Source organism: Metopolophium dirhodum, chromosome 4 (assembly GCF_019925205.1).
Source record: "Metopolophium dirhodum isolate CAU chromosome 4, ASM1992520v1, whole genome shotgun sequence".
Taxonomy (NCBI): domain Eukaryota; kingdom Metazoa; phylum Arthropoda; class Insecta; order Hemiptera; family Aphididae; genus Metopolophium; species Metopolophium dirhodum.
The window spans coordinates 19,637,473-19,657,084 of NC_083563.1; the positions used below are offsets into that span (position 1 = coordinate 19,637,473).

General features: G+C 27.1%; 1 protein-coding gene and 2 long non-coding RNA genes across 4 annotated transcripts in view; 1 reads left to right on the forward strand and 2 right to left on the reverse strand.

The window, feature by feature from the left end:
- Positions 1 to 19,612, reverse strand: part of LOC132943441 (multiple C2 and transmembrane domain-containing protein) — a 76,268-nt gene that overhangs the window by 48,721 nt on the left and 7,935 nt on the right. Inside the window, exon 2 of one of the 2 annotated variants that reach the window (XM_061012445.1) lies at positions 14,158 to 14,197. The exons of the other annotated variant lie outside the window; for it this stretch is intronic. Within the exon in view, the coding sequence (XP_060868428.1) occupies positions 14,158 to 14,197 (40 nt within the window). The remainder of the gene's footprint in view (positions 1 to 14,157; positions 14,198 to 19,612) is intronic. 2 annotated transcript variants of the gene reach the window in all.
- LOC132943446 (uncharacterized) lies at positions 1,985 to 4,604 on the forward strand. Its single transcript, XR_009664348.1, has 3 exons — positions 1,985 to 2,943; positions 3,032 to 3,525; positions 3,597 to 4,604. It is a non-coding gene; the product is annotated as an uncharacterized LOC132943446 (long non-coding RNA).
- On the reverse strand, positions 4,756 to 9,054 carry LOC132943447 (uncharacterized). Its single transcript, XR_009664349.1, has 4 exons — positions 6,348 to 9,054; positions 5,610 to 5,699; positions 5,411 to 5,497; positions 4,756 to 4,930 (listed from the first exon to the last, which is right to left on the reverse strand). It is a non-coding gene; the product is annotated as an uncharacterized LOC132943447 (long non-coding RNA).

Sequence of the window (19,612 nt, forward strand, 5' to 3'; positions counted from 1 at the left end):
AATGCCAGTTACAATAAAATGTATAAATAAAATTCAACTTTGGCAGAAAAACTATATAAATTGAAAATATGTAATTAATTTTCTTGAAATATTTCTGTTTTATATTATTAAACTTTATAATATTATATACGAAATATATGAAATCATTTTACGTTTTTTTCTACACCCAAAGATTTTATTATTATCGATTTCGTTTTATCAGATACTTAGAAATCATGAAATCTAAATAGATTTACTTTAAAGTAATGTATATTTGTTTCCTGGAAAATAGTTTATTTGAAAAATCAAAGCTGCCTTGAAAGTTGTTTATGGTCTCTTATTTTATTGAACACAAATAGATCATTGTGTGTGTAAAAATTATAAAGTTTTCGTTTAAAGTTATGACTTTATGAGTAAAATTATATGCAATTTCCGGTTTTAGTTTAGCTTTAAAATTTAGATAATATGTTTAATTGTTTTATCATTAGAAATTTGTTATGGATTGTAATATTAAAACAACTGATATTTAGCTTTTTTTTGTTGTTTATTAAAAAACTCCGTTTAGAATATTGAAATGATTGATATTAAATGTTAATATACAACAATTAAATACCTAAATTGAAAATCCCCCACCTTAGAAAATAACTTACCATTAATGTTCACTATTATAATATGTATAATATCTTATGAACAAATACGAGGAACAGATAAAAGATACATTTTAAGAATTAGTGACCAACTTCATGGCATACATCTTAAAAATAATTATAATTGAAGCAATAAATAATTAAATGTTTGCCTATTACAGCTAACATAAAAAAAGTTATTTGATGGTACCTACTTATCAAGAGATGTATAAACAATTTTTAGTTGAATAATAAATTATAAAATACCGTCATTATTAAAGATAAACTCTTTAGTAAAATTTAGTTTTACCAATAGCAAGATAATATAGTAATAACTAATAAGTAAGTATACATTGTATATTATAGTGTAAGTTTTTTTTTATATGTATACATTTAGGTAAATACCCGTGTAAGTTTTATTTCAATTGATTTACTTAATACAATTATAATTGAAAACTCAGCTTATAATGTGTTAACATTAAAAATAAGATACGTTTGTTGTAATGTACATAAGGTCACGAGTATGTGAAATTATTAAGTATTCAATCATTTTTTTTAATTTGTAAGTTTAAAGCACAATAAAGCAGCACAAACGAATTTTTAATAAAAAAAATATATATATTTATTTATAAAAAAACCCACTTTATAAGCTTTTTTCAGACTTGTCGGTATTTAGTAAATAAACCAAACACACAGAATAGTTTAAAATTATGATTTAGAAATAATTCCATTTTTTGAGTACCCACTTGAAAATTTACATTTGTGTTATAATTTATTGATATTACTTTATAAGCATATTTATTTTCAGATTTATATTTAAATTACACCACAAAACTTTGAAGTTTTAAAAATCCATTACTCATTAGCATTATGTATACCTATTATGTTTTAATAGAGAGAATATTTCGGCGATTCCATTCGATCAATTTATTTTGGTCGTATAAAAAATGCAACGCAACTTACGTTATAAAAGACGCATACATTTTGACATTTTTATAAATAATAGAACACTTTGGACGTAACAAAGTCTAAAAATCGGACAATGCACACTGAAAGTTAACCAAGACTGCGAGGTATAATAAGGAACTTAATAATTTGTAATGATTTCCGAAACGTGTATAACACGAAAATAATAGATCTACCATTTTCTGGTTGGTTATTCTGATTTTGAACAATGTTTAATAAGGGCTTTTTATTCGAAGACACTGGGATATAGAAGTAGAAGAAAAAAAAGAAGAAAACCCAGAGAAAAAGTAAAATAACAATGGTTTTAAGTTTAAAGTTTTTCGGAAGTTCTAATGAAAATTACTGGCTAAGAGCCATAAAGTCAAATGTATAAATATATATACAGGGTGATTCAAAATTTATGTTACAGCCATTTTAACATATAAATATTCAAATTAGAGAAAAATGTATGATAAAAAAGTTTTTTGATTTAGAAACATCTATTATGATTTCACAATTTTGTAATTGTTAACAACATTTTAGGGGGGTTTTGGGGGGTCAACTTTATAAATTCAAATAGAAACCTATACTTTTTTTGCAATCATAATGTGGGGGAATTTTTTTAATGAATTTTAGTGAATGAACAACATTAATTAATGCAAAGCTCTATGCTTGAGAGCTATTTACAAATTTTAGAAATTGCAATAAATTAACCCCATGCCAACAAGTAGGTAGCTAATAGTGTCACTACTATCAACTCGTTTACAACTACTGTCATACCCGTTAACCTATTCATAGAAAAAAGAGATAAACCACTGCACTATCAATCGTCAACCACCTCGTAAGCATTAATCATACTCAAAAGGTGATATCCTTAATATAACTTATAATGAGTAATGACCATTGACCGATAAGCAGAATATTGTTCGTTTCGAATATCGATAAGTACCTACGAGTGGCAGCGATTACTACAGAACCCACGGCTTATAATATCTATGCTTATTACCTTTTGATATAACTTCACACAGTGATACCGCAAAATAAATTAAATTAAGTTAATTCTGTGGTCACTGGTCACACTAAAAAGCTAACCTTAAACTGTTTCATTGTTGTATTCTAAATTCTAATATAATATGATAACTGATAAGTATTCAAATATTTAATATTGTATATTGTATAAGACTCACCATCGCATATTCGCAATCCGTATAACTTAAATTTGAATTTGAAAATATATGTAATAAATAATATGTGGAAATGCGTTTTTTATAATACTGTAATTTTTAAAGTATTTCATTTATAAATAATCCAATTTAAAATATGCTATAATTACTGGTATTATGCAAGCAAATTGGATACTTGGTTACTATAGAATACTTTTGCAACATTTTTGGTAAGTTTCCTTGAAATTGAGCAGTTAAAAATCAATGAATATTTATTAAGATTATAACCTTATGCTTTATAATCTGTTTTTCTTTTAGTCGAATCTGTTATTCTGGATAAAATACAATTTTTATTTAAATATTGTACCTATACATATGGATCACTTAAATTGTCTGTTGCTTGCGGAGAAAATGTGTCACTTGCACAGTTGTACAGTAAGAAACAACACTTCATAAAGAGTGATAGGTTTCTGGTTATTTACAAGCAAACACAGTTATAGAAAAAAATACCAGTGAAGCAAGTATGAGTGTTTTATTATACAATATTCATTGAAAAATAACATAATCAAGCTACATAATAATACAATACAAACACCCAAGACAACAGACATCTTGGACACTGTCTATAAGAATTATTATTTTAATATTTCCTATTCAAATTCTGGGGATTCTACATTTCAATACAAATATAACCCAGATTTCAATAAGCAAGTTTCAACACAAATTTTCAAAATATGCATTGATATAATGAAAAATAATAATACTTTATTTTCATGATATATTAATTATGGATTGACAATAGAATAAAATAAGTATGTATGAACATTTTTAATTAAAAACTTAGTTTAATTTTTAATACTTTTTTTAAATTTTTTATATTTAGCTAGTAAATTTAAAGTTAACTCATCAAAATAAAATTCTCACACACAAAACCTACAATTGCAAACAAATGATTTGGAAAGACACCTTGAACATGTTAGACTGGTGAATGTGATACAAATTTTTCTTCAACATTATATGGGAAAAACAAAATTTCATAATAATGGGCAGGTTCAATCAAATCAAGATAACTTACTTTTACCTTTGACAAAATTTTAGTTGATAATTAATTTTATATATTTAAAATGTGTAACTAAATATTGAAGCATTATTATAATAACTATTTCTTATAAGTAGGGCTAAGAGTTTTTTTTTTTTTTAATACTAATATTGTTTGTTTAACTTTGATGTTCAAACAATTTCATCTTATACCTAATCTAACACTTAATAAAAAAAAATAATAAGTAATAAAGATAGTAATAAAGACTGAAGTCATGATAAAAGATATATGAAAAGCTTATATTTTATAGTAAAAATCAATGATTTTTAAATGATAATTATAATTTAACTCTTAAAATTAATAAGTAAAATAGTCAAGATTAAAGACATTTACAAAAATATAGATTTTAGAGCAACAATTAATAGTTTCTTAAATATTAAAAATCTCTAGCCCTATTTATATATTGTATTATAGAATTATTAAAAATGTACTTTAATTTGTATGATCTTATCTAGGATTTTGGATATGTTCATTTTTGATATTTTTTATTAGTTTTGGTCTTACCCGAATTTTGTTATAATTAGCATTATGGAAATTTGGCCGAAATCTACTAAAGATCTCAATTATCGATGTGTTCATTATCTTTGATAAGTTAATATTAAATTAAAGTCCATTGTTCGGTTATTTTCTAAGATCGTATATGGTCTATTCACACAAGTAAGATAATGTTAAGAATAACGATTTGTTGTACAATTTATTTTTACATAATATAAATTACTATGTATTTATAATAAGTGTTCAAATTGTCTTCCTCTTTGATTAAAACATATATTTAATCTTTTTTGGAAGTTATTCATACTGGCTTCTTTTATTACTTCTGGTGGAATATTCTTGCATTCAGTTATAATTCTCTCCTTAAGTTCCATAATGTCTCTTGGTGGAGTTAAATATACCTTTGTTAAAAAAAAAAAAGAATGCTAAGTATTTAAAGAAGTGTTATACTTTCAATTACACAAGTTCTAAATTATATTTTGAAATTTTATTAAATTTTAATTCAAATTTTCAAACTTAGCACAAACTTGATCCTCAATTTGGTTCATCTTATCGCTGACCATTTTATTAATTAGGATTATCGAATTTTTAATTATTGGTTCGATATTTGTGTCCTTCAAAGAGTCCTAGATACAACATACATAAAATTACAGTTGACTATAAATATTGGATTTATTGCCAAAACCAAAGAATATAAAGATCATATTATTACTCTACTGATATTTGTATAATCATTTATTTAAAACTGCTTCTATTTGGATTTAAAATGTGATAATTACTAGATTTAAATATTAAAAATTACATACATACATATATGTTAAAATCATAGTGATACTAATTTGTGTCATGCTATTCATATAAACATATAAATACACTTATGTATAATATACATACATATAAATCTGATAGTGTTTTTTATACAAATAATTTGTCTGCTTAAAAAAAATTAAAGGTATCAGGTTGTAGGTATAGGAAGTTACTAAGTTATTTGAAAATTAACCATATTATAATTTAAATAAATAAATTAAATGTTTATTATTTAATTTTATGTATTTGTATTCACATACATATTGAATAATATTATGTATATTTGTACTAATACTTACTACTACCTGTTCTTTTTCAAAAATTATATTCTTTTCCAATATATTTATTTGATTGCGTAACTCTAAATTTTCTTTTTTAAGTTCTTTCTAATTGAAAAATAAACAAAAAAAAACAAAATAAAAAGTATTTGTTGTAAATAAAAGTTATCATATTTGGTATTTTAAATTCACAGATAATTACTTATTTTGAAATACTAACTTATTCCAATTCCAACTTGCTGACCTCTTCAGCGTATGCCTCATTTTCATTTAAAAATACAGTTGACTTGGAAATAAGTTCATAATTTTTCTAAAAAAAATGTTTTAAGAATACAAGTGAATTTAAGTGTTTATTGTTATTTATTTTTTGTTTGTTTTTTTTTGTATTTATGACTTAATATTGTCAGGTTATGTACATAATAATTATGTATGGGGGACGAGGTGGCCGAGTGGTCTAACGCGACGGATTCGGCACAGCCGGTCCGAGTTCGATCCTCGACCACTGGGCGGCATTTTTCTCCGTGCAAGTCACGGTGTCCGGAGAACAAGTGCCGCCATCCCCCCACCCCGGGGCACGGCAGAAACCTACGGGTGCCCCATTAGAAATTCTGCCAAACACAACACACACGTGTACCAAACCTACCCAATATAAAACCTACAGTGCCCTACCCACACCCAATGGCCTATGTTGCCGCGGGTTACCCAATAAAAAAAAAAAAAAAAAAAAAAAAAAAAAAAAAAAAAAAAAATTATGTATATTTTTTGTAAAGAAATAGAGTAAACTAGTTAATAATATAGAAAAAAAACTACCTACTGAAAACTAAACCTTAATTCACGAGTAATAAAAAATATTTTTTGATGAAAAACGTTAAATTAATTTAAATCCTAAATTATTCGTTTACATCTAACTGTAATACTACTAATACTGTGTAGTCTGTATAATAAATTAGGTACTTACTTGCTTTAATTCCTCATTTTCAATGACAATTAACTCGGCGGCTTCTGCTACCATTTTATAATAATCCAATTCGGACCCAGTAAAAGTCGGGTTATTGGAAACATATGCCGCAAACATTTTAAAAATAAAAAACTTTTAAAGACTAACGAAATATTAGAAAATATGTATAAATTCTAATAAAATCGAATGAAATCGGTTTGAGTTTATAAAACGCAATGGTTAAGAAATACATACATATACGGATTGTAAATGTACAGATTATCTCCAAACGGGTACATGTATGTATGTAGGTACTAAATAGGCTATTATTCGATAAGATCAAACATTGTTATCGATGTCATATTTCTTTACTATAAATAAACGGTATTTCAATCAATTAGTAACAGCAAAATAAAATATTGATTAAAATATTTTTTATTTTATACGTTTTGATCCATTGCAATTTTAAATGTTCATATGACGAGGAAAACTATTATTAGTTTATTAATTAATGTCAATTTTAAGTCTAGTGGAAAATGTATTAAAGACTAGGGTTTTTTTTAAGGAAAATATAATTTGCAATACTTAATATGGATTTAAGTATTTTTTTTAAACAGAGATCCGAAACATTATTTTGGCTGGGTTCACGGAGTACCCCAGGTCAACCCTTGCACTCCTGCATACATATTTGGTATTTGGGGTTAAACGTTGACAAACAAATTATAATTATGATTAATTTTATTCTGATATACGGGTTTGCGGAAGAAATGCGAATCGTATGATAGCAATAAATGAGAACACCATTTATTTTGCTACCTGTCGGCGTGCGTTGTGTGGTTAAGCATTTAAAACGCAATTTCTAAAACTTTGAATACCTCTCAAGCATAGAGCTTTGCATTAATCAATGTTGTTCATTCACTAAAATTCATTAAAAAAATTCCCCCACATTATGATTGCAAAAACATTATAGGTTTCTATTTGAATTTATAAAGTTGACCCCCCAAAACCCCCCTAAAATGTTGTTAACAATTACAAAATTGTGAAATCATAATAGATGTTTCTAAATCAAAAAACTTTTTTATCATACATTTTTCTCTAATTTGAATATTTATATGTTAAAATGGCTGTAACATAAATTTTGAATCACCCTGTATATATATATACGCGTTACAATAGTTGCCAGAAGTATAAAAAGTGAAAAAAAAACAGAATGCATAGGTACCTACTGAGATCACAGAAGCAGATTAACGATTTAGACATGTTTTTTATTTGCATAAATTGCAAAAGACACGCCAGCAGTTGTCTAATTTTTTTTCACAAGACGAATTCTACCATAGAATATTTGAATAAAATTTGAGTTAACTTATAGCTGATATTCATGTCTGTCTTAAACTATGAGCCAAACGATGTGCTTTTTTTTCTTTTTACGTAGTTTAATCTGTGTACTTACAACTGCGATTAAGACGCCACTGTAAAAGATATTTTTGAGGAGTTACTTATTTCGTATTCTTTATTTTTAATATTTAAACTCATAACTTCCGGAATATGAATACGATACAGCATCAAAAGTATAATTATAGTGTACCTACCTATATAATTTGTTTTATTATTTACCGAAACATATTATAGATATTAAATTGAAATGTTTGTATAAATTACATTTTCAAAAGAAAATCACTGCATAATTATGAAGAAAAAAAAAGTTATTAAAATGTTATGGTCTCTTTGTAATTACTATACGCACATATTATTATAATATTATGTATATTTAATGACAAAAAATAAATTTTTAAAATGAAAATATGCATTAATATGAATACAATTAATGGTATTTCCTTGTGTCTCTGACATTTATTACCTTCCGTTGTTTATTACACTCGGTTATTTCAAAAAATTTGATTGAATAATTTATAGTTAAATATTAAAACTTCAAATTTACGTTGTTGTAAAATGTAATATACATATTGTTAAATACATTTTGAATGTTCATATTTCACGTACACTAAAAAATGAGAAATGTTTCAAAACATGTGTTGTAACTTGTAAATAATATTACTTCTGTGTTTTCATGAATAATTGTATTTTTTTATATTTTGTTATTTTACTTATTTTACTTATTTTTAAACTATCCCATAAAGTCTTGTTTATTTTAAATATATTCAAAACACTAAAATATTATTTATGGTTCATAATTATAAGTTACAAAATGTTTGGTGGTACAAAAATGTATATTAGTTTTACAATCAATTATATTATGTTTTTTAATGTAAAATTAAAAATGCTTTTACAATGTTTTGTTTAGTTTTGTTTATCTTTATTGCTCCTTATTGAAAGAGTACTCGGTAAGTTTTATGTAAGTTGTGGCCCTATCTTTTGCTCGGAAATGTTGCTTAGTTGGCATTTTGATGAGGTAATTTAATAAACTTCTGTTCATTAGTTTCTTGGATCGTAAGAAAAAACTACCGACAATTTCAAAAAACATGGTAAAGTGTATGACATTTTAAAATAACAAAATCAATTTTAGTTTATTAGATTTAATTTTAAACATTGTACTCATTTTACGTAATCAGAATACGTATTTATTTGTTGAAATATAAATGATTAATTAATATTTATTTAAAGCTCAGCCATATTTAGTATCAATTGTGTTTAAAGAGAATTCCGATGGTTATTCCGTAACGGCTCATAACAGTTAGCGATCGACTAGCTTTTTTTAAATATTATTATATTAAATCAGTTCAGTCATAACGTTATAAGAATCTTAGACTTCTCAAGACTTTTACGGACTCAGAGAAACAATAAATATATAAACTATTTAAAGAGATGAAGTTTTTAAAAAAGGCGAACATTTTAAATATTCAAAAATTCAAAATAATATAGAACGCATGTTATGAGTATTTAGCTCTTGACTGAAAAAACTTTAAAAGTTATTATGAAAAGAATATTATATTGAAATACCATATTCAAATATTTATTTTTCGATTTGTGGTAAAAAAAAATGTTTAATTTATACTAACCTAATGGATAGATACCTATAATTACTTTTAAAAGAGTTTATGTTGGCTCTGTGCCAATTTATATAATTTATATTTCAAGTTGAAAAGTTATTCAAGTTTTATAGGCTAGTTAACGATTTTATTATGTTTATGTGATGATACGTTTCTAGGCAAATTTTGTGAAAAAATGTCTTGGTGGTATAGTGGATAGTTTTTCAAATATATGAAGTTTTATTTCCATGAAAAACAAATCCACCATGATCACTATGGCCGCTATTTCAGATTTAAACTTAGGAACAGGATGAGACAAAGCAAATTTTGATATCAGTAATAGTCATTGCTATAATGATAAATCAGTTAACGACAATACAATATATTTAAGTACATAATATAACAAAAAAAACAACAAATACGTTAGGTACATTTATCATTTATGTTTTTGTTACCCTGCAGGTCTACGGAAAACTACGAAATTATGGTAAAAAGGTGGTATAAAACCTTCCTTCCTGGTAATTTTGAGACGAATTCAAGAGAATAATGGAGAGTTTTTTGCATCATAACAATAAACGACAGTCAAAACGAAAGGAAGCGAAAGAGTTATTGGATTTACCATCAAGAATTGAGTATATCATACACTTAATTATACATTTGAAAAAAAAATAATCCTTCTATCAAAAGAATCCAAAATGAAACTTCATATATACTACTTACCTTCGTCCTATCGCCATATATTATATGGATGTAAAATATGGTTGATGACAAAGGGTGACGAAGAAAAACTATTGAGTTTCGAAAGAAAGATTTTGAGGAGAAACTGTGTATACCTATGTCTTATATAGGTACGTATAGATTATGGGGAATACGAGTAGAGGAAATGCTCAGAAATTTGAAATCTATTCAACAGACGATTCAAAGTTTTCTAATATTAAAAATAATAGAGTGAGACATACTCATGCATGAGAGGAAATCACGATTTTATCAATAACGTTATAATCAATAAACCATTTGGAGATGACGAGGAAGATCGCGACAACGGTGGATGGTCCGTGTAAAGAATGATTGAATAAGAATAAATGACAAACAGCAAGAATACAAGATGCAGATGACAGGGACTTAGTGGAAGCTGCGAAACGCCTTCTGCAAAGCGGGTAAAGTAGAAAAAAAGAAACGTTCTTTTGTTTTGTTTTTTTATGAAAAGTACATCTGTGGCTCCAAACGGCCGTCGGAGATAATAACAGAAAAAAATGTACAGAGGTTAAAATGAATATAATTAGATTACATTTGTACTTTATATTTCATGGTAGATATTGGATATTTAGATATAATTGGATAGGTTGATTGTATAGCAGTAATATAGGGTCTGGGCCGAGGATTATTTCTTCTTTTGTTTAACGGGTATCATAGTTATACCTACTTATTATTTTTATTTTATGAAATTCACCGACACAGACGGTGATATATTAATTTTGTTAACATACTTTTAAATTTATTTAAAATTATATTTAGGTGTACATTTTAGAATACCTTTATAGGAACAAGGAAGTACGATGTATTGTAAAAAATACAATTCCGAAAGAACAACTTGTGTACATTTAATATTATATTAGTTATATTTAATACAAGAAATGTTTTTCCCAAATCTTTAGGTGGAAAATGTAAGATTACTTTCTATTTTTAAATGCTTACATAATCCTATACTAAAATCCCCCGACTAATGAAAATCTCTTTAACTACATCTTTCGTTCTTTCGTACATACGCCTAATCATAATAAGTCCTGTAAATAATTTTACCAGGAAAAATATATTTATCTAATGAATTCTGGTATTTTTTCATTTCTATAAGATGTCAGTAATAAATAATATTATGAACTGGTTTATTTAATGTTAAAGGGTAATCAAAAAGTGTCTCACTACCTACTTTATAACACAAATAAAACAAATATAAAATATTGTACTCAAATATACTATATATTTATACATTATATATTATGAAATGTATATTAAAACTCATTGCAAGGTGTGTTATTTTGATACATATTAAATAAAAAAATACATTTAAAGTGATTTGGTAAATCTAATCTAAGTTAGGTTTTTTTTATCATCTTTGGCATAATAGTTTATAAAATGCTATGCTATCTGATGATAGATGGTGTTATGAGTTTTTATAAAAATATAATACATGAATAGTAAAAATCATTACTATTTTCTTAATTATTATTATAAAAAACGGAATGTAGAAATAACTTTAGCGAATCGTTTATTGATGGACTTTAAGCTTTTATAATGTTTTAATTAAGTTATTTTCTGTTTTACAAAAGTTATTAACTTGCAAATTAAATGAAGGAACTGCACACCATTTGATTGTTGATGATCTATAATATTATGAAAACAAATTATATGCAACGCTAACAAGGTGTTCGTGCCAAGTGTAGTTATATGAAATATTTTACTAAAACTTATATTGTCTGGAAAAATATTTATTTTATATATTATAATATATGCATAGGTGCTATTGTTTACAATTAATTTTTTTATCATACAACAAGATGGGTATCAAAAATTAAATGGTAAATTCATCGATCAACCCAACTTTGTGCCTAATTGATTTTAAATTGATTTCAGTCGATTATATAATATAATATTATAATACATTACAGTATTAATCTATATTATCTAAAAATAATAACATGGTATTTATTATGACTTATGTCTATGTGGAACGAATATTTTTTTACCAATTGATAGTAATGTCAATCAACATATATTTTTACGAACCGTGAAATGAGTACGTATTCCTGCTATACAATTTTATTTAAATAATATAAAATAATATTGTTTGAACAATTAAAAAAAAATAAATACCGCACCATACAATTTTAGTCGTATATACATGTAAGCCATTGGACTAAATAAGCAGACATTTTGAATAATTAAATTTAATCAAATAACTGCTGGGAAAAAAACCATTTGAGTAAACTAAAATGCAGTGACACTATCATCTTAACCTAAAAAAAAAATAGAGTTATCGCCAGCCAACGTACCTAGTGTAACATTTTTTATAGTAATATTACACATTACAACAACAAAATCATATTCACATTGAATCGTTAACTACAATATTGCAGTATAAATGGGCGATTCTTGAACAGTAAAAACACTAAAAACTCATTATCTCGAAATGTATCATCATCGCATATTTTGCATATTAAATACAGATTGTAAATGTTTTATACTTTCAATAAAAAAAAAAGTATCATACCTTCGACGATAAGAATGGAGTGGCACAGGAGTGTACTATAATATAACGTTAGTCTACTACTCCACTCATTTTGCCATCAAAATCTAATTAGGTACTTATATACTGCAGTTACAGCCTAATAAAATCTTTGATTGAAATTCGATTTTTATGTGTATTATTATTCTCATAAAAATACTCTGCTTCGGAATATGAAATAAAAAAATGGTGTCATCATAAAAACATAAAACATTACACCGATAGAAAATAAAAAGTTATTAAAAAAATCAAAAATTTTGTCTTTTTAATAAATTCTAAAAAACTTTAATACCTACTGTATGAGTTAATTTGTTTTATTATTAAAATTATTGTTTTGTAAATATATACAAATATTATATTATATTATATTATAACATACCATTACACCCATGACCCATATTATATATGTGTGCTCCCGTGCTGATAATACCAACATAGTATATAGATTAAACAACATTTGATAAAATTGCACGCATATTGTCACATTAACCACTCCAGTACCCCTACATCGACAATATGACAAAACAATTATGCAAATACGTTGGTGATAACCAGAATATCATTGATTTAAAACGGGTTTAATGAGGATTTTGATTTCGAAACCCTGAGCTTAATAAGCCAACTGTACAACTTTAAACAAAATATTTAAATTTGTTGGAAACAGTTACCTATAATAGTTATATATGACATTTAACATTATTTCAAACGATTAGTTTTAGTTTCTAAAATAGTTTTTTTCTCAAATTTAGTTGTCTAATTAGTACTAACCATATGTACATATATATTATACTCGTAAATGACTTGAATTTATTCGCGTGTTTTTGAGCATATGCTTATATAAACCATTAGCATTAGCGCATTGGGTTCATGCAATTGAAAATACGTTTTCTTTTTTTATTCAGTCGTTCAAATTTAAAATAAACATAATACGTTCGTATTGGTAGGTACAGCGTACGCATATAGTATTATTATGTTCACTGAATTTATATTTTAAAATGTATGCGTACTCTATTGAATGCACTGAAAATTCAAAAGATCGCTCAAGTATAATGTTGTTGTACTGGTGGAAATTGTCATTAATTATTTCATTGTTCATTAAAATAATATTATCTACTCACGTGCAATATGTACTTACAAAATGGAAAGTATTCTTATTATACAGATTTAAATAATTTACTATAATAGAAGTAGATTATTTTGGAATCGTGATTGATGATTTTTAAAAAAAAATAATATATTGTTATAATATGTCGAATAAATTGCTGTGGTTATTTTTTATCAGTGTAATAACACCCTACTTAAAAAAAAAATAAGAAATAAAGCGTGATCCATTTAAACTAATAATAACTAAACTGTGTTCTATGTATTACCTATCTACAATTTTAAATTTACATTTCAACAAAATTATAGATAATATTGTGATCTATATGTTATCTATACATTATAGTTACATGTTATTTATAAGCGTGTAATCTGTAAGATGGTAGAAATTTGAATTCATTTTTTTTTCCATTATAAGCATAGTTTAGTTATATTTAATAAAACGATTAACTTATATTACCTGACAAAGAACGTAAAACCATATCAGGTGGTTTTAGTTTCTGCAAAAAAAAAAAAACCTAATTTAAAACACCACAAATTAAATAAAACCAAATTAAAAAACATTTAAAAGAGGGAACGAAAACCCTATGTATTCAACAAGAAATTAAAACTATCGGGGAATGTGATATGTCAGTCAAAGTTATTTAATACTCGATTAAAATAAAGTTTTAATAATTTAATAAGAACCAGTTTAAGTACTTAAACAACTTTAATTTTGTTGGACTTTTTTACTTTTTTAATTTTTAGTTGTTCTTATATAAGTTTAGACACTTACCTATGTGCTATGGTGTCGAAATCTTGAAACCAATCGATAATTAAATTGTTATTTCTAGTAGGTACAATATCGTAAAAAAATAAAATTTTAAAAATCAAAAAATGTACCTATTATATTATATATTACCGCTATATGGTGGTCAAATTCTAATATGATTTCAAAATTCATACTTGATTTATAAAATATTGGGCTTTATATTATTATACATGTATTAATGTATATTATTATATAATGTATATGGACATGTTTTTATCAATAGCCACCTTAATAAAGAAACATTTGTCACTACATAAATCTAATACATCATACATACCTAGTTGACTTTGACAAATATTTGATATTATTTTTAGGGTTTTTATCGATTAATAAGAACTGTAATACCGTATAAAATTCTGCAAAATGCATATTATATTCGTCGGGATAGCAAACGTTGTGTGCGGCATTGTTATTATCATAATGGACAAGAGGTTTATACCTAAGTAGGTTAAAGTATTTGTTACACGCACATTGGACTACTTTGAAAATTAGCCATATAGTATATGTCACACTGTTTTTTGTTTTTTAAAATGTTTATTCAATTAATCAAATATCCAGAAAAAAAAAGGCAAAAAGCTATCCTCTTAATCGACAAATATAAAATACAAAACAACGAGAAATGGCATTTTGCGACAATTTAACTACTAGTAATTTGCGTTACCAATAAGTACATTTAAGCGCGTATATAATTTGCGCCAAAATATAAAAATCAAATATGTATTTTGCGCCACATTTAAAAATTAATTTTAGTAATTTGCGCAACGACAGAAAACGAAATGGAATATGTAATCTGCACCACACTTTTAACCTTAATTGTTGAAATTTACCAGCAGATAAACTTACTGATATCGCATCGGAAATACGATAATACCAAAGCGTGCCGGATATAATATTGTTGTGTTCTAACAATAATAAGTAGAGACGAGATCGATTACGTCTAATCAAATAAAAATTATCAATTGTCAAAATATCGAACAAGATTGAACAGCGGCGTAGGTATCATGATATTTACAGTTAGTCCGATATTAATAAATTGCAAAAATATTAATAATATATTTATTTAATATTCATAGAGTATACTTATATACATATATTTATTATTATAATATTACTGATTTTCTATTGAAATGAACTTGATTATTTAGTTATTTTAAAGTGGCTCATATTACAATTTTTGTAGGCACACGATGGCGCAGATTACTCAATGGCCTTTTATTAAGTTTTTGTGTGGCGCAAACTACAACCTTAAAAAGTGGCGCAAATAATTAATTTTCAGATGTGGCGCAAATTACATATATATTTTTTTGAAGGGGTTGCTTTTGGAGCATATTACATACGCCCAAAACAACAACTTTGTTATAAGGAACAGCGCAGCGATAGATTTCACGGTACGGAATGATGGTAATAGTTGACATTTACGTGATAACAATATAGACAATAATAATTCACCACAGTTTATACTTCGTAGTAATTTGATTGAGTAAATATTATTAAAAAAAAAAAAAATTAAAATAACAATAAAGTCAGTTTATTTTTCGTAATCTTAGACTTACAAAATTCTGTTGGATATAAAAATGTGTCATTTTACGCCTTTATAAAGGTGAGCGTTAAAAAACGAATTTTTTAAATAAAAGGCTTTTGTAAAATGTGTTTTGTATCATTCATATCAGTAATGAAGAAAGGTTGATTTTCGTGTCGTTATTTTTTATTAAAAAAATAATTATCGTTCCATCAATTTAAACGACTAAGACTCAACTCATTTATAAATCGGCAGTCGGCACGTCTTTCTTAGGAATTCATCACGTAGTTTTATGGTAGTAATAATGTCTAATTAGCAATTATAGTGACAATCTTATTTACATTCAGCGATAGAGTAAGTTAACTATTACGGTCTTTAATAATAATTGTAAAGATTTTAAAGTAATAAAGTCATTCATATTAAATAAATCGAAATCTTATAATAAAAGTTGTGTAAAAAATTATGATGTTCATTAACTGCATGTATTAATTAATAATTTATAATAATTACTCTTCTTTAATGTTGATAACTATTAACTAGGTACTAATTTCTGATATAATATAATGATCACTGATCAGCAATTCATGATAAAATAAAACTGTGTGTACTTATGTGGCTGGATATCACATGCGTTTCAATTGCAAGTGATCAAACGATGGACCAAATATTAATAAAATGCGTGTCCCTATAACGAAAGAATTCTAAGTTTCTTTAAATGCTCATTTATTTAATGGAAATCACGATAATGACTAAAGATGTGACATAATTTTAATTACCGTACTAAAGTCAACATAATATTCTACCAGAATAACAATTTATAAACGACTTACCAACACATATTTATTATACTGATTTGTGATTACTGATAACGCCGAATAGTATGTGTTACGTTATATTATTTTCCATTCCCCTTTATGTTCTGATTGAATAGTAATAAATAATAAATAATGTACCTCTAATGCCGTATTGGTTTTATATAACGATGTTTTATTTCATTATTATGTATTTATGTTTTTAGACTAGACGTAATATCTTTACTACCCAAATCTACTACTTTTGATACCTTCGAGAAACGTAATAAAAAAACTACCTACCGAAAATAGGTGAAAAAAAGAATAATAATATGATTTTAACCCAACCACATCTGAAACTCGTTTATCGAGTATGACGATTTATTATTGCATTCAAATCAATATTACATCATTTCACTATAATAATAGTGTAGCGCCGATGTAAGCGAAACTACGAGACGAAGCCCCCCAACAGGTATCACTATAATATTATTATTATTATTGTGTATCATTCTGCCCAGATGGTTCTTTTTGAATTAAGAGGATGCTACCCATGCATTTGCCGTTTCCGTCTTACACACGTACGACATAGCAAATTTTCGTTCACTAGTTTCAATAGTGTGCTGTTAGTTTTGATATTAGAATGATTTGACCTATTAACAATTTTTTAGATAATAATATTATCTGTGCTTAAGCGTTGGCTTTTATTCGCTATTTTAATTTTCAAGCAATATATGAGCAATTTTTATTTTTGATATTTCACATACCCATATTATGTTGCTTGAAAATGAAAATTTTGAAAAATCAGCAACGCTTAAGCACAGATAATGTCTTGACCTAAAAGTCTTATAATAGGTCAATTCACTCTAGTATGAAAATTAACAGCACACTATTGAAACTAGTGAACGACAATTTGCCATGTCGTGCGTGTGTAAGACGGAGACAATAAATGTAAGGGTAGCGTCCTCCTAAGTAGCTTTTTGTACGTTACTTACATTTCAGCTTGATTATTATACTCGTGTAGTTACTGTCAAATGTGTTATCAAGATTATAAATTACCTACTCGCGAGTACATAAAGATTATAGGTTAGGTTAGTTAGTTAGTTTAGTTACAACGAGTAGAATGGAAATATTTTGACAACACAAAAGTTTCAGTTAAGTCAGAAAACATTATCCAGAGGATTTTCCAAAAAAACGAATAGTGTATATGCATGCGGTACATCATGCAGGTTTCGCCATGTTCTATATATTTAACGATGCCGTCAAAGCCTATCCAGAAAACCGTAAAAGTTTCACGAATGCGAACGTTAAGCCGGGATCACACTACACGTGTGGTTTTGTGTTTTTATGTTTTTATGCAATACCAATGATATGAATATTGTACCTGATGATACCATAATATCGTTTTTTTTTTTAGTTATCACTTTTCCGCACATAAATGTAACCACAGGGTCAAAAATTGAATATATTCAACTATGCGATATCGTTTGGTAACTGTGGTAACTGCATTTGATTATTTTACACGTCACGGTGTAGTGTGAACCCGGCTTTAAACGCCACAGCTGTCAAAACAAAACGGAAAATAATCTCTCTGCGCCCACATTCCTTTTATTCGTTTATAGACGTCCAGAAGACGATGATTGACGTCTCGACATTTGAACTTGTACTGCAGTCATTTATATGATAATTTCGTACGGGAATCCGCGAATCCGTGACTGCGGGAGGATCCGAACATCCGCTTTTTCACCATATAGATTGTCAACGATGCAATCAACCGATAAAATTGCGATTGAGGGGTGGTGTAGAAAAATGTACCAATCTAGTCCATCAGCTGCGGTTATAATAATAATACCTTAGAGAGTGTATACTTGAGAGTGTCGTTATACGCTATACAGTCTCCCTCTTCAGGCACGAAATCGACTATAACGTTTCACCATTTGCAGATGTACCAGGAACGGTGGATTTATAGCTCGTTGTGAGAACTTACCATTCCTATCGAGGCCCCAGAGATTTGGCGATGGACGGATTTTATTATATACTGATAATTGAACATTAAAAAATTGTCATGCTGAGACACGTGCAGCTGAGCTGATAACGGCGGGATACGAATGTATACGACACAACCCGTCGCGCCGCTCTATATATATATATCCGAAGAATAATATTATAATGTTTAGCTTCACGCTTTTTGGGCGTCGACAGCTATCGCAAATCCACTACATTATACCTATTACTGAACAGCGAGATCGTTATCCGCGATAATACGCGAGTCGAAAATCGTGACGTAATAATATAGAACCGAGTAAGAGGAAAATATTTTACATTATAACATATGATTATTTTTCATCGTAGATCAATGTTAACTACAAAAAAAATTTCGTTATATAAACTGATGAGACTCCGCGCAATCGCGCGGAGGCGTGCTTATTATTTATTTCTACGTTAAACGCAGTGTAAGAGACGGGGATAACATTTTCGTTTGTGCGTTATTATACGATCTCATAATAAATTGAAAATCATTTCTTACGCAAGAATTTAATTTAACCGTTTGCATTAATATATACTGTGTTTAATCCAAGTACTTACCTACACCCTAATTAAAATGTTTACTCGGCTAGGTACCAGTAGCGGATATCGTTACCGCCCGGGAGGGGGGAGGGGTGGTGTTAACGCCATTACCTCTGTGGATTTGAAATTCATCCCCCCCTCAGAACTAGGATATATCCATCATTGCTAGGTATGTATGGAGTATTTGGTAAATCTGAAAGAACGGCTAGAATAAAATAATCGACTG